We start from the raw sequence: 22671 nt of genomic DNA on the forward strand, positions 1-22671 counted from the left end.
ACCCTTTGAGGACTTGGGATGAAAATCATAATGGCCAAAATGTGGCCTGTCATTTAACTGAGCTTGAGCTCCATCTGCACAATGGGGCAACAGAGCCAGTCAGGAATGTTGGAAAGAGTAAAAGAGTCAATGCATGTGGGTCAGGTGAGGCCAGCTCAGTACACAGTAGCTATTGTTATTGTAATTACCTCTCTCTGGTAATAGGATTGTCTCAGTCAGCTGTTAGTCACTGTGATCAAAATACCCTACAAGAATGATTTAGGGGAGGATCACAATTTGAGAGACTCAGCCCATGGGTGGCCAACCCCATCGCTTTGGACTTGAGGTGAGGCAGAACATCATGGTGGAAGAGAGTAGTAGAAGAAATGCTCATTAATGGTAGCCAGGAAGCAGAGAGAGACAAAGAGGAGGCTGGGAGAGGGAGAGAGAACTAGGGACAAAATATGATCTCCAGGAGCACACCCCCAGAGATCTAGTTCCTCCTGTCAGATTCCACCTACCTACAGTTACTTCCCAGTTAGTCCAATGATTATTCTAGCAAATGGATCAACACACTGATTATGTTACAAACTCTCATAATCTAATAATTTCACTTTTGAACATTCCTGCATTGCCGCTTGAGCTTTTTTGGGGACATCTCATATCCAAACCATAATAGTGATCTTTTACCTCATTCACTCTTAAAAATCCCACTTCTAACCATTTTAATATGTTCAAATCTGTACCGTGCAGAAACTCGGAATAATTCTTACAATATAGCACTATGATTTATTGCACCCCTATTGAATGTGGATTCATTAATTTGACCAATGTGGTTGTTATCAACTATAAATAAAGTCCTCTCCCTCACATTTATCTTTTAATTGAAAACCCTTTTACATTTCTCATGGAAGCTACTATTTCATGGAATGAGAATGAAAGCCCTGCTTATTCAGAAAGGGAGAGTAATGGATGGTTTTGTTCTATATCAGAACTACTATGATAATTCTGAGTCCTCTGTCCTTGGAAATGTTTGGTTCATAGATTAAAATTGATGGACGGCGGCACTGCACTTTTCAGACTTACGCTGGAATCTGGCTATTTGCTTTCTTCTAAGGTATATTTTTCAATTCTCGATATTTCATTTGGATTTAAAAGCCCTGCATTTTAAGTCATAACAGTGTCTGCATGATTTCCATGATAATATTTTTTAATCCTAAATCTGAAATGCAAGAGGAATCCTGAGCTGTTCAGAAGTTGCTGTGCACAGTGACCTGGTCCAGAGGCAAGAGAAAGGACCAGGCTATTTCCATCGGCTCAATCATTTACAGACCGGAAAAAGCCCTCTTCTGTTGGTGCTCCCTGCCACAGAAGCCCCAGCCTAAGCCGACCGAGGCAATGGGGACATTCTGGGGGTTGACATCACTGAGAGTCCAAAGGAAAACGGCCTTCAAAGCGGGTTGGCCCGGCGGTTCCGCAGTGGCATCTGTGACCCAGTTCTTCCGCCCCTCATTCTCTTTGTGTCCTTCTTCATCCACATGATTCTTGTCTCTTTGGGAGACCAATCCCCTTCATGGTTAGGGAAGCTCATGCCAGCAGCACTGCTTCCCTAATCAGGCCCCTGAGATTCCCTTCACTCTGTTTGGGTGAGCCTATGTCACGTACCCGCTGGTGTCTGAACTAACAAAGCTGTGAGCAGACGGCCACATATAGCTGGCTCGGGTCTGGGACTCGACAGTCAGGGACCGAGCTGGAGAGGTGGCAATGGGACCAGGACCGAAAGAGTCTTCAGGGGGACACTGTGTGGAGTAATTGTGAAATGAGGAAGGAGATAGCCTGATGATGGTGCGGGGCAGGAGGGCCTGGAGGGAGAGCAGGCACTATATCCGTCAGGCCCTGAGGTGGGTAGAATCGAACTGCCACCCCAACCCCCCAAAACCCCCGTTGAAGTCCTAACCCCTGGTTCTGTGGATGTGACTGAAGTAGGGTCTTTACAGGTGTAATCAAGTTAAGACGGGGTCACGTCAGGGCTGCCGTCCTTATAGAAAGAGGAGAGACACAGAGGCAGCTGTGCACACGGGGAAGGAGGGCCACTCGACGTCGGAGGCAGAAAGCACAGTGATGTGTCCACGGGTCAAGGACTGCTGGCCACACAGAAGCTTCCAGGAGTGACGGCCGGAATGTTCTCCCGGGCCCCTCAGCACAGCCCTGCAGGCACCTGAATCTTGACCTCCAGCCTCAGGACTTTAGGGAACACACTTCTGCTGCTTCAGGCCACCCAATTTGTGTCTATTTGTCACAGAAGCCTGAGGAAAGCAGCTGAGGCCCCAGCAGAAAGCAGATCTTGAAAAGACCCTGCCAACCAAAGGCACAGAGCAAAGGGCTCCTCGATGCTGATCGGGGGCCGGAAAGGCCATGTGAAGTGTACAGCCAGGCGCTGGCAGGGAACCAGGTGTTGGCTGCAACCTCCTAGATGACCAGCAAGACCCAGGGTGCTTCACCTCCAAGGTAGGGAAGAAGTGAACAGGAGCACTATCGGGGTCCCGGCCACTCCCACTTGTCTATTTCAGCAGGATTCTTCAGAAGAGAGTAGTGTCTGGTTCCCCAGGAGCACAGAACTGGGGTGAGCAGAGGGGCAGGCAGTGATAAGGAGGCACCAGGGGACCACAGAAGTTACCCTGGATAAGGCTTGATGTCTCCCCAACTCTGATAACAAGGACAGTTATGAGTGTTCCTGTGGAGAAATGTGTTCTTCAGGTAGCTTATCGCCGCTGACCAGCTGATGTTAACGAGCTGTTGGCTTCCCCACTTGGAACCACTCTTTAAGGAGCCATGCTAAGAACTGTCTTCCTCTGCCTCTTACACTCGGGAGAGAGGCTGGTTGGGGCCTGGGAGGCCATGCCTCAAATCCCACCAGATTCTCCATGAGGCTGGTGCCCGGAGCTCAGGTGCCCCATTGGCTAAAGGGATAGGAGTCCAATAATGCTGCTGCTGTTTAGTTTTCTGCAGCACTCAGGTTCCCCGCAGCGGAAGTGGCTCATCCAGGTTCCCCACAGTGGAGACCATGGCCAAGGGCTCAAGGCTGCCATCTGCCCTCTGATCTCTACTCTTAAACAGGAGCTGACAGCCAAGGATCATAAGTTGTGGTAAAATCTGCTATCTGAAAAACCTACCTACTAAGAAGCCAACAAATCAGAAAAGAAAGAAAAAGCAAACTTGAAAGAAACAGACTACACAAGGGAAGACAATTTAAAATTAACCGTATCAAGAGTCTAAAAGTTTTAAGAAAAGATACTGTCGGGCTGGGGATGTGGCTCAAGTGGTGGCGTGCTCGCCTGGCATGCATGCGGCCTGGGTTCGATCCTCAGCACCACATACCAACAAAGATGTTGTGTCCGCTGAGAACTAAAATAAATACATAAATATTAAAATTCTCTCTCTCTCTCTCTTTCTTTAAAAAAAAAGAAGAAGAAGAAAAGATACTGTCATCATGAACCACAAGCTGGGTATTATAATACAGAACAATTCAGATAATGAAAAAAGCAATTTAGATTAAGGCAGGATGGTAGAAATAACAAATACACAAGAAAGTCTGAAACACAGTTGCAGTCATCTCAAAAGAAAATTGAACAGAGGAAGAGGGAGGAGGAGGGTGGAGACACAGAATAAGAAAATGTGAAAGCAGGTCAAAGAGGATTAACATCTAAGAGTTCTAGAGAGAGCAGAGGCAATGGAAAGGAGAAAATTAAAAATAAAATATTCATGAAAGTGTCCAACAATCAGAGGACATGAGCTCTCCATTTGGAAGGCCCCCTGAGCACCCAGAGAAATGGGCAAAAATGAACCCACACCAGACACATCATCATGAAATTCCTAATCACAGGTTGGACATCACTAATCCCAAAACCCCAAATCTGAAATGCTTCAAAATCTGAAACATTTTGAGCCCTGACATAAGTAGGAAATTATGCCACAAGTAGAACATTCCACGCCTGACCTCTCAGAACAGGCTGCAGTCTAAACACAGGTGCACTAAAAGTGCTATATAAAATTACCTTCAGGGCACAAGTCATCTATGAAACCTAAGTGAATTACAGATTTAGACTTGTGTCCCATCCCCAAGGTACCTCAATATGTACATGCAAATATTCCTCAAACCCCACAGAATCTGAAACCCTTCTGGTCCCAAGCATTTCGAGTCAGGGATACTAAACTTGTACTAGAATCCAAGGAATGATCTTACAAGTGTCTAGAGGGAAATGATTTTCATATAATCAAGAAAGATGATACGGGATACAGAACACAGGAGGTGATAAAGTAGAGAGGCGAAGGAAATCCAAGGAGAGTATAAAAAGAATTTCTCTGAAATTCTGCTGTTTAACCGGCCTCCAGATTGGAGTCCTTGAAGAGGTGGTAGAAGAAACCTCTTCAGGATATCAAAGTGGAGCACTTATAATATTTGACTAAAATAGCAGCCTTCATTACTCTCTGTTCCGTTACTTTGTTTATTTTTGCTTTATAGCTTTTATCAACACCTGGCCTTATATTCTATATTTTTTAGCTTGGCCTACAACAGTATCTGCAAAATAGCAATGCTTGATTAATGTTTGTTGAACAAAGAAATGAACAGATGAGGATATAAGTAAAACAATGTAGACTCGAACCCTTGGGAAGTGCTCTGTAATTGTGAATCTCTTCCCTGAATCCTACCAACTCTGTAGAGGCTGGTGACTGCCTCCTGAGCCTGGAGTCACCACCTGGAATCTTTGCCTGAGTCCAGGCAGGCCAAGTCCACTATGGTCAGTTCTTACAAAGGAACTTATAGAAATATAAATAATCAGTATCTGATGAGGCCTTCTGATGTATGCATATTTTTGTGTATGCACAAAAATTCCCAAATATGATATTTCTGACATTTACGAAAGCTTTGTGTCACATTTCTCAACAAATGTGCTCTTCTGCCATCTTGTGGCAAAAGTGGGGAACTTCGAGACAAACATTTGCCGTGGCTTCAGTCAGAAGTTCAGGGCAGCTGGGACATTTGGCAAAACACCTGTGGTCATCTGATAGACCCTGGGGCTACCCAGCTTCTCAGGCTCCTACATTTTAGGAACAGGAAGACACCCAGGTGGCTGCTCTGTTTGGTGACTTCTGCTGGGGGACAGCTGAAATAAGTTTGAGGGCTCCCTCCCTATCGGACCATTGTCCTGTTTAGACACAGCCCCTACCAGTCACCCAATCACAGGACCCTGAGGACTTGGTCTGGGTGCTCAATCAGTGTCTTTAAACCCATGAAGGCAGGACTTTAACTCTTTGGTACCCTCAGTGTGTAAAACACATTTACTAAATGTTTGAACTACTAGGATGTACAGAGCATTACTGTGTGCCAAGCACAAACCCTTTATATGTACTCTCACTAAATTAAAGCCACCAACTCACCCCAGTTTGCCCAGGGCTGCCTGGGAATACCCTCAGTCCTGGACAAACGAGGAGGTTGGTCCCCGTACCTTACATTTTGGTGATGGCTCTCTGAGGCTGACGTTACCATATTGCCCTATTTCTGATGAGAGAACAGGCTCGGGGTGTTAACGACGTGCCCATTGTCACACAAACTCCCAAGAAGCACAACGGGGACCTGGATGGAAGCCTCAGTTCCTCAGCCTGCGCTGGGACCTGGAAGTGACAAGCAGGGCACTGTGGGCCTGGCTCCTCCTGCAGGCCTGTCTCTCGGGGTCTTCTCTGTCCCGTGACTGTGGAGCTGTGAAGGGGACTGTCTCTGTCCTTTCTGAAGATGGGCAGAGAAGGTGCTCCAGACGAAGTCCCTCCCCAGCCAGGGCCCCAGGAGGCGGCGAGCTCGCACTTCTTTCTTGGGCCACAGCTCCTCTGTCTGACTGCGGACTGGGCTGGTCACTTCTCTGTTGGGAACAAACACAGACTCTCGGTTTCTCTCAAGTCCAGGTGTGGGCCCTCCCGGGATCCGGGAAAACCGAGCCGGGCTTGGGTCTGTGTCTGTCCCTTGCGGGGTGCTGGGCTCCAGGCAGGTGTCACCACAGATGTTCTGGTTCGCTCTGGATCTTGGGATGCCGGTGGCGCTTCCCCGCAGGCTGCAGCGAATATAAAATGAGATAAGACACCCTTGGGACAGGCCGTGCTGGCCACAGACAGTCTGCCTCTTATCTCCAGTGCGCAGTCCACCAGAGGACATGGGCTCTGTCACCTCCAGCACCCTGCCACTCCTCATTACCTCACGGCCCTCCCTGGGCTGAGCCCCCTCTTGAAGGTCACCTGGGAGCCTGCTTCTATGCTTGGCCTCTTTCCATTTTGGGGGGGGACAGCAGCTGGAGGGATCCTGCCACAGCATCAGTTTGTGGAACTTCTCTGCCCCAAACCCTTGGGGACTTCTTAGAAGCCAATGTCCTTCCCACTGCCCATGAAGCTCAGCATGTGTGTGCACACACACCCTTCTGGTTCCACCCTCAGCAGCCACTGGATGCTTCCTTGCTCCTGGCCCTGTGAGCTGGCCTCCTGCAGCTTCTCCAAGACCCCAAACATGCTCCCCAGTGGGCCTTTGCACGATGTCCCCCATGTCTTACACTCTCTGTCCTCATCTCAAGCAGAGATGGCTTCCCTCACCTCCTTGAAGTGGTCACCTCCAGCCACCTATCCTGCTGGATTTTTAAAGTCCATAGCCCCCAGTGCTTTCTCCCAGGCTGCACCGTTTCCATCATTTCTTTATGGATCAAATTTGTTGTTTATGGTCCCTCTGCGGCTGCTAGGTTTCGGATCTTTTTCTCTCTGATATATCTCAAGTGCCCTGGGTGGCACCTGGCCCAGGTAGGTGATCCTAAGCAAGTGTTTTAAAATAGCACAGATTCGAGCTCCAGCAGGCTCAGCGCTGAGTGCCATAGATGTCTCAGGCCAGCCCTGGCAGGGGGCACTGTGGGTTCTCCCCTGGTCCAGCTTTCTAGCTGCTGACGCAGCCCGGGAGGCGGGGTTGCCGGGCTCCAGGAGCCCGCTGCCCCCAGCACTGTTACTGCCTCTGGCTCCTCCCACCTGTGGCAGTTTGGCCCCAGTCACTTGCTCCTCTCTGAGTGCTCCATTTGCTTAGGGTACCTCCAGGGCCTCCCACAGAAAGCCCACACCTCCTCCGTGTCCCATGTGGGCTACTGCTTGGCTTTGGGGCCACCGATTCTGTACCTTGCTTACCTTTGCTAGTGGTTTCTTTTGCTTCTCATTTCAACTTTCCTGTGAGCTCTTCAGGAAAGACTCTCTCTCTCTCTCTCTCTCTCTCTCTCTCCCTCCCCCCCCCTTCATTCTCTCTCTGCGTGCTACAGGCCCTTAGAGAATAATTATTGGACAAACATGGGTTGTGACTTTTAGAAGCTGAGTGGGACCTATTATGAATGCGCTCCAGGTTTGCCAAGTGAGCCAAGGACCCAGGAAACACTCATGGCTTACTGGAGTTTGGTCTTACATAAAGGTCATTTCTCAAATCCATCTTACTGAAAGTTGGTTTCTGAAGGTCAGTCTCTCTAAAGGTCAGTCTCACTGAAGGTCAGTCTAAAGGTCAATCTTCCTGAAGGTCGGTCTCTCTAAAGGCCAGTTTCACTGAAGGTCGATCTTCCTGAAGGTCAGTCTTACTGAAGGTTCATCTTATTGAAGACTAAAGTCCCAGCTGAATGCAGGGGCTGCTAGAGGCTGAGGAGCCGATGCATAAACTGGAGACGAGGCTCTTGGTTCCACTTGGCCACTGCGCAGCTGGGGCTTGGCACCCATGGCCTGTGTGTTAGGGGCCAGGCTGTGTGGGCAATGACCCGACAGACTCCATTTTGCCCTGAGACTCCACATCATGTAAGAAATGCTTCTCCTGTGGAAAGCCCAGCCTCTGCATCCATCAATAGCATGTTTGGCAACACGAAATGGCAATTCTTTTACAATGTAAAAGTGTTCTCTCTTTGGTTCCTGTTTTTCTTGGGCAATGTACCCTGTCAGAGACTGATGGTCTAGATGTTAGTAACCATCCTTTAACTTGTACTCAGCTAGGGACATTGTGGTCCACTCCCTTTTTCACTTATGACTTTAGATCTCATGACATTCGTTTATAGCAACAGCCACTTATGCCTTAATATGGTTTGGGACTACAAAAGGTATACTCAAGACCAGGAGGGGGTCAAAGGGTATAGACTTGCAGCCTACCCCTTGGCCCCCCAGCTGGTGGATCCGGAATGCCAACTGGTGAATGAGATTCCGTCTCTGTTAACGTCCTTTAAGATCAACTTGGTGATTTATTGCAATCTCGCCTTAACATGTGCCTCATTCCTTCTCTCCTGTGGGGAGGGAGACTGGAATCTTTGAGGAGGAACCTAAAAAAACAATTTCTATGAGACAGAAACTGTTCAGGGGACTTGACTCATCCCCAAGGACACACAGTTCCCAAACAGGGGGCTGTGCCCTATTTAGATCAGTCCTCTGATTCTCACTAAGCAGACAGCCACCACCACCCCTCGCCTCACCCCCCGGCCTCCAGAACATTCAGCCCCGGGAAGTGTTGGCTCTTTGTCCCAGTGCACCAAAATAGCAACCTACCAGATTCAGTTCCTGTTCCTTTTGAGTCTTTCAACACAGCCAGAGAGAGAAGGAGTCTCATTAGAACAAGCCACATGTGACAGCAAATAAAAACCCAAGTGGTTCTGTACTGCTGGAGGGGAGCAGGGTGCTGGGAGACCGGATGAAAGCCCCTTGTCCTGCTGCAGAGGCTGGTGGTGGCCGTGGCCTTGCTGATGGGCCCGGGAGCCCCTAGGCCCTGGTCTTGTCCCCCATCGCTGCCTTTGATCAGGGTTTGAGATGAAAGCCCCACAGAAGACACTCTCCAGAGAGCCCGCACACTGACATCACAGGACAGGGCAGGTGGCAAGAGAATTGCCATTTTGTCTTTCCTACTCTGCTGGCCTCTAGGAGGAAGATGGATGGGGACTATTAGATGGGGCAGAACTTCAGTTCTGCAAGATGAAGAGTCCTGGAGATGGAAGTGGAGATGGCTGTCCACCAACTGAATGTACTTAATGCTGCTGAGCCGCACACGTACAAATGACCACTTTTCTCTTCTGTATATTTTGCCAGATTTTAAGATTAAATAAATGAAAGAGGCGCCTCCTGTGGTCTCGCCCAGCCCTGCCTGCCAGCCCCTGCCCCTCTGCGTGGAGGCGCAGAGCTGTCACCGTGGCCTCTCTGGGGGAGCTACTGCTGGGGCCTCCTTGGTGGCACTCAGCACTCAGGTCACAGGAGGTAGCCCCTGGCTCCCTCCAGGAGGGCAAAGGAGGTTGAGGTTTCCTGGTCTGTCCTTTGAGCCCAGCTGCGCAGCCTTGCCTCCCTTCACACAGGCCTCTAATCCTCTGGGTAGCCTGGTGTCCAGGATGGGTCTCAGTGGACAGTCGCCTGGGAGGCCTCTGGTGCCCACCTTGCCTTTCCCTTTTCCCCTCTCTGTGGCCACAGCCATCACAGGTTTGCTTTCTGTTATGGGAAAGGAGACATGTAGCCTTGGGTCCAACCCTGGCTCAGCAGTTTCTGGGCCATTGCCTTGGCAGCCTGCGTAGAGCGATTGTTCTTCAGTTCCCATCCCTCTAAAGTGGGCCTCATAAAGTGTCCTTACTATTGTTCTAGGACTGAGTTGATCTGTACTCTAGACCAAACACGGACAGAGAGAGGCAGCGGTGTATGGCTGACACCTGGGCTCTGGAGCCAGATGATAGGGACAGCCTTGGGCAGGTGACTCCATTTCTCTGTGCCTATCTCTCTTCTAAGGAATGGGGATAATAGTACCCTACTATTGCAGGATTGCATGCTCTACACTTAATTCAGAAGACTGTGAGCACACTTTCTGCCTATGTTTAGGGTTCAATACACGGTATTCACTATTGTTTATCATTAAGAAAAATGAGAATACAACAAAATTTCCAGTTAAAGAAATTGTGGTGTATATATACAAAATGGATTATTACTCAGCCCATAAAGAAGAATGAAAAAAAATATGGCATTTGCCAGAAAATGGATGGAACTGGAGACTATCATGCTAAGTGAAATTAGCCAATCTCCAAAACTAAAGGCTGAATGTTCTCTCCGATATGCAGATGCTGACTCACAATGGGAGGGGAGCCAGAACAGAAGTTCATGGATTAGACAAAGGGGAATGAAGGGTGAGGAGGAGGGATGGGAATGGGAAAGACAGTGGGATGAATCAGACATAACTTTCCTGAGTTCTTATATGAGTACACGACCAGTGAAACTCCACATCATGTACCACTGCAAGAATGGGATCCCAATTAAAATTCCTTACACTCCATGAGTTTCTCATATGTCAAAATACGCTCTACTGTCATTCTATCTAAAAAGAACAACAGCAGAATAAGCTGATATGAAAAGTATTTATAGGCATATTGTAAACACTTTCGAAATTATTCTGGATTTGGATGTGAACTAGGAGATCTGTCCTAGAGGCTTCCTCCCCACCGGATGCAGAACTGTACTTAGTCCATGTTCAAATCAGTGTGCTCGCTTCTACAGTGACCATGACGGGACTTAAAAAAGACATAAAGCGCGCGCGCGCACGCACGCACGCACACACACACGCAGATCAACTGCAGAAGGGAGCAGAAGAGCAGAGGATATGGATGAGTTCCCCCCAACACCATTACCTGTGACAACTGCAATTGTCCAAGATCTTGCAAATAGAGCACCCATGTTGGCATCTCTCAGTCTTGATTATGCTTGAAAAAATGGTCAAACAAGAGCCAGGACAGGATGTTTATGAAAAGTCAACCCTAAAGGGCAAAGTGTAGAGCTTTTCTCTGTGCCCTCCTTGTGCCCTCCCAAGGCCAAAGAAAATCCTTTAGGTGTCATTTTTTTTTTAAATTCATACACAAAGCATGCAAAGTTGTCAGTGTCAGATTTGGTTCATTCAAATATTTGAAGCCCATTGTAGCCAGACACTTTCAAACATGTCTAAGGCCTCCGATTACGTGGTGTTTTCTTAATTCATAGAAGAAATGAGATCTAAAGATCAAGAGTCGCCCAACGTTACACAGCAGCTACAAAACAAGCTGGGATTAGACCCTCCCAAGGATTTAGGGTCAGCTCTCTTTCAGTTACTGTCAAGGGTAGGACCATAGAAGTTGAGTGCTCCTCACTGCAACTTTTGGTTTCCCCCATGAAAGGTACAGTGTGTAAGATCATCCAGGGGCAGAATTAGTGGTCCCTTACATCTATCTTCTCCACCGAGTTTGTGGTTAGGCTCATTCAAATCAGACTCTGATTAAATTCCAATAAATTCGTTAGGTCTCTGCCTCTTTCATCTCATTCTCACAGTGTAAGATTTTAAAACATTTACTTAATAAATAGAAGAATGTCATGTTCTGAAGATGGGTGAACAGGTGCATACAGGACTTTCAGTCTAGGGAAAGCTCAGCAGTCACTCTACATGGAGGTCCAAGACTCCTAAGGTGCATCATGGGAGTTCAGAGCAGAAACCCAACCTGATCCGACAGGGAGGGGTGGCAGGAAGAGGCCTGAAAATGGAAAGGGCTTAACCAGGAGGAGGGGGTGGAGGTGGTGGTAGAGAGTGTGCCTCAGAATCTGATTTTTTTTCTTTGCCTTTGACTGAAAAGGAGAACTTGATGTGTCCAGGAAGAAAAGAAGCTCAATGTTGGCTGGATCCGAGTACACAGAGAGAGTGAAATGTGGTCAGAGGAAAAGGCGCCTTGTGGGCTCTTGTTAAGGAATGGGACTTGATCCCAAGGCTGGAAAAGCGCTGAGCAAGGTTTGCTAATCACATCTGCATCTCTCACTCTGGCCTTTGAGCCTCCCCTTCTGTGCAGCCTCCATGGTGCCCAATGAGCCTGTGTATGAAGCATCTTGAGGTCAAACATAGACTGCTCCTCCTAATCCAAGAACCCTTTTCAGTCTTCAGGGGTGTGTTCAAGTTTGTTCAGGGGCTATCCCTTGTTTGTATAGGATTGCCAAAGTGAAATCGTTCTTAGTCTGATATCCGGGATGATTAAATGACCAGCATCTGTAGTATGAATTAGATTTTAATGTTAACAATTTTTTGGAAGAATTTTTACTTCGAGCAGAAAATCACTATGAAATCTATACATACAGGCACATAAAAAGATACAGAATTTCCCCCTGGGGAAAATAGGATAATGAAGAAATAAACCTTGATGTTTCATGTCCCTGGGGTTCATCCCACGTGGGCATGGTTCTTGTTAATGCTTTTATCAACTTCTGGTGAAATTTTAGTGGACATACATTGCTTTTACAATTAGCCTGTTAAACTGTTGCCCTACCTAAAGACACGAATCTATTTCATACCATAAAAACTTAAAAAATCATTACTGGCCTTCACTTGAGTGGTCTTTTGAGTTATACGCAATTTAAAATGAGGTAGGGACTGGAAAAACTAAACTAAAATCCAAAAGGTAAAGTTATCAGTTAATACCAGCTGGTGCTAACTCTACACCATTATGAAACCTGTGAATTCACTTTTGGCATTAGCCAAAAATTGGTCTCAGTTAACATTGTTTTTGTAAGAGTGTTGGAAAAAACCAATGGAACTCTGTCACTCTTTCAAAATTGTTAGTGCAAACTACATTCATTTGTCAGGAGAAGAGATAAATGCAATGTGTGCTCTCCGAGTTAAAAAAAAAAAGTGTTTTAAATAAGACTTTAAACAAAGACTTCTTCTAGAGTTTTAGGTCCATTGCTGGCTGCTTAGAAAATAGCTTTCTTGGTTCAGTTCACAATTCTGAAGTCTTCCTCACCAAGGGCTATCCAAAGGAGTGTCCTGCCCTGGGGACAGAGGCCAGGGCGCAGGCTGGGCGCAGGCTGGGCTTGGTCCATCCTTGGCTTGTTTCCTGATCTTCACATCTGTGTCTGTGAGACAGGCCCCAGTGCGGGGTACAGGTCATTCTTTTCTGCGTCCTTTTTCTTTTCATCCTCATCAAACTGAGCCTCGACCTCTGCTGGATTGATGTAGGTGTAGAATCTAGCCATGATGGCAAATATCACACAGACGACCAGAAGCAGCGCAGCAAACAGAATGTACTCGGCCCACTGCAAAGGAATCAGAGTTGCAGCAAGACAAAACCAAACAAAACAAGTCATATTCACAGGCATACGGTGTGAACATTTTCTTGCTATGTCTACGTAGAAGTTGCTATGGATTAAGTTGTTATGGGAAGTTGGTAGAAACCAATACAGATTCAGATTGGCCAGTTTTTCTTGAATGCCTAAGTGACAGACAACATTTTTCTAACAGCATGGAGGTGCAGAAACACAGGGATTTTGGAAAGATGAAAGAAAATTTCTAAAATACTCAGGCCTTAAGATACATGGCTGGTGCTGGAAGGATGCGGACCAAGAGAACAGCAAGCAGTACCCTTATGGGGAAAAGGATGTGCTGAGCTTTACCAAGGTGACACCGTGTGTTCTTCCTGGGTGCACCCTGTGCTTGCGAGCCCTCCCATCCACCCCGAAGGAAGCTGATCTGAAACGATGAGGACAGTGGGAAGAGACAGCTGTGATGCCCCAGTCCTGAAGACAGTGTTGCAGTGTCCCGAAAACCCTCATTTTATTTTAGCTGAAAAAAATCAACCACTCAAAGATGGCTTTAACTTCAGGTATTAGAAACATTTCTAGATAATAGGTCTAGTTTAGGGCTACTGAGCAGTATTAACTGAGACTTGGAAAGTTAGTTTCCAAGTAAACCCCACTAAGGTGGTTTGACTCAACCTGGTTATTTTGGTTGTCAACTTCCAAAGTGTGGCACCAGGTGAAAATAAGAATCAGTACACACTTTGCCAGAAGGCCATTGATAGCAACCCTAACTGGTCAGTCTGGCCATTTTATCCAGCCACCAACCCAGTGACCATGTACTTAGAGGTGGCTGGGAAGGGTCTTGGTGATGACCACTAAAAGATTAGGCAGAGGTACATCCTCTTCCTTTCCTGTCTCATACCTGCTCGCTGAAGTGGCCTGCCCCTGCCACAATAAGCACAATGATGTTGCCGAAAGCCACCGTCAACAGCCATCCGGCTTGGAGCACTGACTTCATGTTGGAAGGAGCCTGAGGAGACAAAGGAAAGAGAGTCTCAACTGGATGTCAGCCTCGGAGCAGAACCCGGCTCACTGACTTGCTCCATGGGCGGTCTACTGCCCTAAGTGCGCTTTGGAGGCCAGCTCGCTTCATTTAACATGAGACGGGTAACCAGGCACCCAGCCTCCCCGCTGCAGGAGCACAAAGAATCCCAGGGCTTCCCTCTCCTCCCCGCACACGGAGATCCTCTTGGTGAAAGGAGCAGAGCTCCAGGTGAACTGACTCAACCCCTGCAGGACAGTTTCCAGACCAAGCCACCCTCGCACCTCTCCCCCCAAATGGAGGCTGCTCTCTGGGATATAAGCATGCTCTTTGCGGCTTCTCGGCAACATCACCAAAACCTATCTCAAGTCTCATCACCTATGTATGGTCACCCCCTCTGTTAGACTGTGAGGTCATGTGCATATCAACAAAATTTGCCTCATTTGGCTGCTGTGCTTAAAAGCAATATTTAACACTTCTTAAAGCTAGGTCTTATTTGATGTTTTCACTGGTAGCCACAAAGAGATCTCAAATAAACCTAAAATATGATGAGGACACAGACCTGTAAATGAACACTTTCATGAATAGTTAGTAGCATCAGCTTATTTCAAATTGTAGAGTCTGCCACCATGGTCCTGGTAGCAGTCATGAACTCGTAACTTCTAGGGTGACCACAGGAATTCAGACACACAGTGGACACACGCTCAAAAGCTAACAGCGTGGTGTCCTTACTCAGTGATCCTGTCAACCCCAAAGATCTTGTTCTGGGGAAAACATCATAATGCTTTCTAGAATTTTTAAAAACTGCAAACATACAGCTATTCCAGATTTAAATTAAGTTCCTGCAGCATTTTATGAATCTAGGGGTGGAGATGGGAGGGGTGGTAAAGACAATGAACAAGAAACCTGTGAATATGAGAACTCCAATCCTGTAATGGAGAAGACCACCTCGCCACAGGTGAGAAGAAAATACTGCGGGATTTGCAGAGCCATGTTAACTGTGTTGGGTGGGATGTCTTCAAACTCCTCCAGTTTGGGGCAGCCATTACCCTAAACATGAAGGCAAAAGCAGGAAGCTGAAACTGAAGTCAGGTAGCTTCTAGAATAACAGTTCTCACAGGCAAACTGGGCTCGACCTTCTAGGGTTCAGTCAAGCAATTTATGAGTAAGTACGTGTTTTAAATGTGCAAGTGAAGCATTGCCTGTTATGTTTGTGTGAAAATGGAAAATATGTTCACTAGCATTTTCCTTTTAAATAAGACAGGAGATTGGAAACCAGGTTTGTTTAAAACACAGCCATCCCTTTGAACTGCACATTTCTCAAGTCCATGTTAAATAGTCTGTAAGGAGCTGGGTGTGGTGGCTCTTGTCTGTAATTCAGCTACTCCAGAGGCTAAAGCAGGAGGATCGTGAGTTCAAGGCCAGCCTGGGCAATATAGCAAGACTGTCTCAAAATGAAAAAAATAAAAAGAGCTGGGTATGTAGCTCAGTGGCAGAGAGCTTGCCTAGCATGTTTGAGAACTTGGGTTTGATTCCCAGGAAAACGTAATAGTAATAATAAGTCTATAAGTAAGCAATGGATACTGGCCAATGTGAACTTGTAATCAGTGTCAGTCAGTCTGAGGATTCTCTTCTAATGGTTGTCTTAGGTCAATAGTTAATTAGAGAAATAACCGTGAGCCCATTTACAATACAAATCCTAATATTCCTCTCATGAAATGGACGTCCTCACTGTGAAGAGTCAGATTGCACAAGGCGAGTAGAACTTCTAAGACGATGCGATGAATCACTAACCTCCCTCTGGATCACATATGTGTAAGCGCTACCAAATTCAAGGTTGGAAGACTCAAGGTCTTGTGTACAGTTTTGTGAAATCTCTGTTGAGTTCACTATGATGGTTTTTCTATGAAAAGAAAGAATAACATTGTTAATGTTCTTGGTATTAAAGCCTCAAAAAATACTTGACACTCTTGTACCAGGAGCCAAGTGTCTAGCAGTACTTACTTGCCAGAAGGGAAAAACTGATATTTGCTGGCACTGTGACTGGTGATGTTTTCAAAAACTCTTCCATCCATTGTAATGCTGATCATTTCATTAAAAGTATTTACAAATCTGAAACAGAAAACCGTGGTCTCATAACTGAACCAGATAGCAATTTTCCACAGTTCACAGGACACGCACCTGATATTGATCTATGACCCTTTTTTGAAGAAATTGAAGATGCTTTCAGAAAATCCCTGGAGTCTAAAGACAGACAGTTTAGCAACTTTAGGTTGCCCCTGCTTGCCCAACAACCCGGAGAGAATTGATTTAACACTGTATTTATACATGTCGGGTACTGTTCTAATTACTTTGTAAGTATTACCTAGTCTATGGACAAATGGGGATACCGAGGAGGCACCAAATAGGGACTGAGCTTTATGCTCCTTGCTTCAGAAGTGTTAAAGAAGTGAAGGGGGGTGTGATTATTCAGTGGTAGAGTGCTTATCCAGCATGCACGAGGCACTGGGTTCGATTCTCAGCACCACATATAAATGAATAAATAAAAAAAATATAAAGGTCCATCAACACTAAAAAAAAAATTAAAAAAAGAAAAGAAGTGAAGGACCCCAAACAGAAATTTCTCAGTACCTAGAACACAGCCTCCAAAAGGTTTTCTTCTGGAGGCAGGGAAGGAGACTTGTAATTTCAACTGCTAGGAGGCTGGCTGTGACAGGGAAGGGTCACAAGGTTTGGAGAGGAAGAAGTGGGACAACCCAGTAAACATTTCCCACGTGGCTCTGGAGAGACAGTTAGCACCCTGCAGGAGTCTTCCAGCCTCAGCGAGTGCCCCTGCCTCAGCTTCATGCGGACCAGACAGGCGGTGAACAGCAAGGACAGGTGATTAGAGATCACTTCCTTAGATGTTCCAGGCTACAGAAGATCCCCAAATTCTTGTACCACCCTAGGAATGAGGTGGGTGCTAGGAATGAGCCCAAACAAGATCAGCTCATTTTTTTCCCAACAAATAGGTGAGTGAAGGTTTATAGCAGATTATCCAATTTAGAGGACAAAAAGTAATAATGATGTACATCTAAGTACTAAAAAGAATAATTCAAACTTTGATTCCTAAAATACATAACCAAGTTTTATCAGCTTTGTGACACATATTGATTCAATACAGTAGTTTATATATGTAATTTATAAAGGATATAATATTCATGTGTAGTGGGCTCATACTCAAAATATTTTTATTAAAAGTGATCAAGAGTTTAAAGATCACCGGCCTAGAGAAACTTCCTACATTTAAACAAAGAAACAGGTAAGAATGTGAAGTAAATGTGAATAAATAAATTGTGGTATATCCATACAGTGGAATACTCTACAGTGGAAAAGTGAATGGATAAGAGATGTATACATCAATATGGCTAAATATTAAAATAATTTCATACAATATTTTATAATATTATAGAATAACATGCACAGGATATAACTTTTATATCACATTAAGCTTAAAAATATAGCAACAACATATTGTTTATGGACACTGGTATGGTTTAGATATTAGGTGTCTCCAAAAGCTCATGTGTAAGACAATGCAAGGGAGTTTAGAGGAGAAATGATTGAGTTGTGAGAGTCATAAGTTAAGTGAATTGATCCCCTATGGGATTAACTGAGTGGTGATGGAAGGCAGGGAGGATGTGGCTGGAGGAAGGGGGAAGGGGGACATGCCTTTATATTTTATATCTGGTGAGTGGAGTCTCTCTTTCTGCCACTTCCCTCGACCACATTTTTCTGCCATGATGTGCAGTTTCACCTGGAGCCCTGAAGAATGGAGCTGGCGGTCTATGGACTGAGACCTCTGAAGCTGTGAGCCTCCAAGTAAACTTTTCCTCCTTTAAAATTGCTCTTGTCAGGTCTTTTAATCACAGCAGCAAAAAAGCCAACTAAAACAGAAATTGGTACTGAGAGGTGGGGTTGTTGCTATAACTACCTGACCATGTGGTTTAGAAGCTTTTGGAGCTTTATAGAATTTGGGGGAGGAATTTTGAGATGTTTAGCACTGCAAGCTGGAAAAGCTGTAAGTGGACCTTAATGGACAATTCTGGTGGAAGCTCAGAAGACCAGAATGCCAATAGGACCATGGACAGTAGAGACAGGGATCAAGAGGGTTTGGAGGAAAGGGAGGCTACTATCGGTAATTGGTTTAGAGGACATTTGTGTTATGTTCTGGCTGATAAATTGCTTGAATTTTGCCTATTTCCTGAAACTTCCTGTGAGGCTGATTTAAAAAGCAATGGAATTCTTAACTGGTAGAAAAAATTTCTAGAGAGTATAGCATTCAGGTGGTGTCATGGACATTGCTGGTGGTTTTTAGCCAAATTTATTGTGCAGGAGCAGAAAGCAAAACAGAAAGATTTCAAGTCCAACTTCGACTTGAAAGGTGGGAGTAAAACTGGGGCTAAGAAAGTTACAGTTTAAAAGAAATTCCTGTCAGTAAAGAAATGCTAAAGACTTTGCCAGAGACAGTAAGAAAGATGGCTTGAGGGCATCTCAGGAATTGGCAAGATCACATCCATCTCAGACTTAAGAAAGTACAAGTAACAATTCTCTCGAGATGAGACCAGTGGGACACTCTTTTTGCATGAGGGGGCCAAGGAAGCTTTTTCAATGTGTTCACCCATCCAGGCACTCAGAGGCTGCTGCAGCTGTGGTCCCTGGAGGTTTGGCCACTGGTTAAGATGGCTGTAGACCTTGGCAGCAACCATTTTGTGCTGGTTCTGCAGGATTGCAGGATGCTGGAGTTAGGGGGTCATGGAGACTTCCACCAAGATTTTAAAGGAAGATCTGAAAGGACAGGCAAAGTGCAGCAGGTTCGGAGTCCCTGCGGGCACCCCTTGAGAGGGCAATACATAGAGATGTGAAGAGGAAGCAGAATTGCAGTAGAGATGCCTGAGATTAAGAAATGCCAGTGCCATGGAAGTCTGCTGACGAGGCTGAAGGAATCAAGCTGAGATCCGCTGCAACCAACAAGGCCACAGGAGCAAAGTGACACAAGCCCTTTGGACAGAGCCTCACAATGCCATGTGCCCCAGATGCTGGACGTGGAGCTATTGGAGTTGTTTGTTCATGTGGATTTCAGTCTTGTTTTGATCCTTTTCCTTCTTTCTGTGCCCTTATTTTTGTGAATGGAAATATTTACTCTGTGCCTTTAGATACTGGATACCTGGAAATCACTTTTGGTTTTTATAGGATCTCATGATGCAAATTTTCCCTGGGTCTCAAAGGAGATTTTGGACTTGAACTTTTGGGCAATCTGTACAACTGAGACTATGGGAACTCTTGGAAATGGACTAAATGTATTTTGCGTTGTGAGATGAGCATGAGCTTTTCGGGGAGAGAGGTGGAATGTTATGGCTTAGATATTAAGTGTCCCCTAGAAGCTCAAGTGTGAGACAATGAGGTAGGTTTAGAGGAGAAATGATTGGTTGTGAGAGCCTTAACCTAGTCAGTGTATTAATCCCCTGACGGATTAACTGAAGGCAGATAGGGTATGGCTGGAGGAGGTGGGCCCTGGGGTTGTGCCTTTGAGGGATATATTTTGTATCTAGCAAGTGGAGTCTCTCTCTGCTTTCTGATCATCATGTGAGCCACTTCCCTGCACCACACTCTTCTATCATGATTTACATCTCCCCTTGAGCCCTGAAGAAGATCTTGCTATTTATGGATTGAGACCTCTGAAACCTTGAGCCCCCAAATAAGCTTTTCCTCCACTGCGATTGTTCTTGCCAGGTCTTTTCGTCACAGCAGTGAAAAAGCTGACTAAAACAGACCTATATAATATGTATCAACAGGTAATGCTAATGATGCATGAGAAGGATCAATATCAAACCCTCAACTAAAGTTTCTATTTAAGGCAATCAATTAAGTCTTTCAACTTACTGATAACATGTGATCAAAAGGATTATATTTGCTTAAACTTTTATATGTTCTTCCTTTAATTCACCTTCCTCAGAAGTCTGACTTGCTGAAATTCTTGAAGTTATCAGTTATTTTCTCACCTTGGGTTTCTAGAGCTTCCTGTTGTTTTTTTTTTTTATGTGTTGTCTCTGGGGCATTACTAAAATAATAAAACCCTTGATCCGTTAAGAATTTTATATTTGCGGTTAATAGAAAAAGGTTTCTCTTTTACCGCATGGGTGGAGGTGATAGTGGGTTCAATGTGTTACTGATCTCATGTGTCTCTCTTCATTTCCAAGATTTCATTAAAGACGTTTTTTTTTTTTTTAAAAATAGGTTTTTATAGCATGGAACCAGATCAGGAAAGGATGCCACAATCTAAATTTTCCAAAGTTTCCAAAATTAGGATGATTTTGAAGAAATCAAAGCAAGGAAAACCATGGTCTGAGGCAAAAACGAAAGCCCAGAGGTGCTTCTGGCTCAGAATCAAAAACAGAGCCCAGGAAAGCACCAGGGGACTGACATCAGTGTATCTCCCTCCTGATCCAGGAGGGCCGCTGTGTGTGTGTGCGTGTAGGCAGGACAGAAGGACGGCTCCAGAGATCTGAAAGAAGGTGTTGTGTTCTGAGCTGTATCCCTCCCAAATTCCCATGTTGGAGTGTGAGACCTCAGTACCTCAAAATGGGAGTATTTAGGGAGAAGGTCCTTAAAGAGATAAGATTAGGTCACAGGGTGGCCTTCATCAAGTAGGACTGGTGTCCTTGCAGGAGCAGCAGAGCAGGACACAGGAATGCACAGAAGGAGGAACACAGGAGGACACAAAGGCGGCCCTCTGCAGGCCAAGGGGGCAGGCCTCACAAGCACCCAACCCTGCTGGCACTTCCACCTCGGACTTCCAGCCAGAGGAACTGCTAGAACCCAAATTCCAGTATAACCCTGATACTAAAACAAGACAAAGACAAATCAAGGAAAGAGAACTACAGACCAATATCCCTCATGAACATTGATGCAAAAATCCCTAATAAAATATCAGCAAACTGCATTCAAAAATACATCAAAATGATAGTATACCACAATCAAGTGGGTTTCATTCCAGGGATGCAAGGCTGGTTCAGTGTATGCAAATCAATAAACGTAATTCAGCACATAAAAGGAATTAAGGACAAAAGTCACACCATCATCTCAATAGATGGGAAAAGACCTTTGATAAAATGTTAGGGATCAAAGGAACTTACCTCAACATCACAAAGACTGTTATGATATGCCAAAGCCAACATCATACTATATAGAGAAAAACTAATAAGAGAATTTCCTCCAAAATCAGGATCAAGACAGGAAGAGAAAATCAAAGGGATGCAAATAGGAAAAGAAGTCAAACTAAACTGTCTCTGCCTGTTGACAATATGATCTTATATCTAGAAAACCCCCAAAATTCCACCAGAAGACTTGTAGAGTTTATACATGAGTTTAGCAGGATGGATACAAGATCAACACCCATAAATCAATAGCCTTCCTATACTCCAACAGAGATTCAGCTGGGAAAGAAATCAGGAAAAGCATCCCACTCATGATAACCTCAAAAATAAATAAATTAATTAAATGATTTGGAATTAATCCAACCAGGATTACCTTCTACAGTGAAAATTATAGAACACCAAAGAAAATGAAGAAGACCTGAGAAGAAAGATAGAAAGACATACCATGTTCTTGGATAGGCAGAATGAATATTGTTAAAATGGCCTTATTACCAAAAGAAATACACAGATTCAATGCAATCCCCATCAAAATACCAATGACATTCTTCACAGAATTAGAAAAAACAACTCCTAAATTCATTTGGAAGAATGAGAGACTCAGAATAGACAAAGCAATACTAAGCAAGAAAAGCGAAGAAGGAGGCATCACAGCGCCTGATCTGAAATTATACTGTAGAGCTGTAGTAACAAAAACAGTGTGGTATGGACGTCAAAATGGACATGAAGATCAATGGAGCACAAGAGAAGACAGAGACAAATCCACATACTTAGAGCCTGCTGGTATTTGACAAGGTGCTAAAAAATCTATTTTGGAGAAAAGACAGCCTTTTTAACGAATGGTGCTGGGGAAACTGGATCGCTATATGTAGAAAAATTAAACTAGACCCATGAATCTCACCCTGCACAAAATTCAAATTGAAATGGATCAAAGACTTAGGAATTAGAACAGAAACCTTACAATTGCCAGAAGAAAACATAAGGTCGATACTCTATCATATAGGTGCTGGCATCGACTTTCTTAACAAGATCTTCAAAGCCCAAGAAATAAAACTAGGAATCAATAAGTGGAATGCCATCAAATTAAAAAGCTTCTGTACAGCAAAGGAAATGATTAAGAGTGTGAAGAGAGAGCCTATAGAATGGGAAAAAAAAATCTTGGTCAGCTGCTCCTCTGATAGAGAATTAACATCTAGACTATACAAAGAATTCAAAAAACTTAACACCAAAAAACCAAATAGCCCAATCGATAAATGGGCAAAATAACTAGAGAGAAACTTCTCAAAAAAGAAACACAAACAGTCAATAAATATATGAAGAAATGTTCAATGCCTCTAGCAATCAGGGAATTGCAAAACAAAGCTACAC

At 44.9% G+C, this 22671-nt stretch overlaps 1 protein-coding gene and 1 long non-coding RNA gene across 2 annotated transcripts in view; both read right to left on the minus strand.

Moving 5' to 3' along the window:
* Positions 1 to 4470: 4470 nt before the first annotated feature.
* LOC144378442 (uncharacterized) lies at positions 4471 to 7324 on the minus strand. The gene is made up of 2 exons (XR_013440086.1): positions 7186 to 7324; positions 4471 to 6083 (listed from the first exon to the last, which is right to left on the minus strand). It is a non-coding gene; the product is annotated as an uncharacterized LOC144378442 (long non-coding RNA).
* Positions 7325 to 12044: 4720 nt separating this feature from the next.
* The window catches only part of Slc15a1 (solute carrier family 15 member 1), a 48244-nt gene continuing 37617 nt past the window's right edge, over positions 12045 to 22671 (minus strand). The window contains exons 19-23 of the mRNA XM_040281669.2: positions 16115 to 16222; positions 15905 to 16013; positions 15017 to 15160; positions 13991 to 14098; positions 12045 to 13086 (exon numbers count right to left, since the gene is read on the minus strand). Coding sequence (XP_040137603.2) covers positions 12895 to 13086; positions 13991 to 14098; positions 15017 to 15160; positions 15905 to 16013; positions 16115 to 16222 — 661 coding nt within the window. The 3' untranslated portion in view covers positions 12045 to 12894. The remainder of the gene's footprint in view (positions 13087 to 13990; positions 14099 to 15016; positions 15161 to 15904; positions 16014 to 16114; positions 16223 to 22671) is intronic.

The sequence above is a fragment of the Ictidomys tridecemlineatus genome, chromosome 6 (assembly GCF_052094955.1).
Source record: "Ictidomys tridecemlineatus isolate mIctTri1 chromosome 6, mIctTri1.hap1, whole genome shotgun sequence".
Lineage (NCBI taxonomy): Eukaryota > Metazoa > Chordata > Mammalia > Rodentia > Sciuridae > Ictidomys > Ictidomys tridecemlineatus.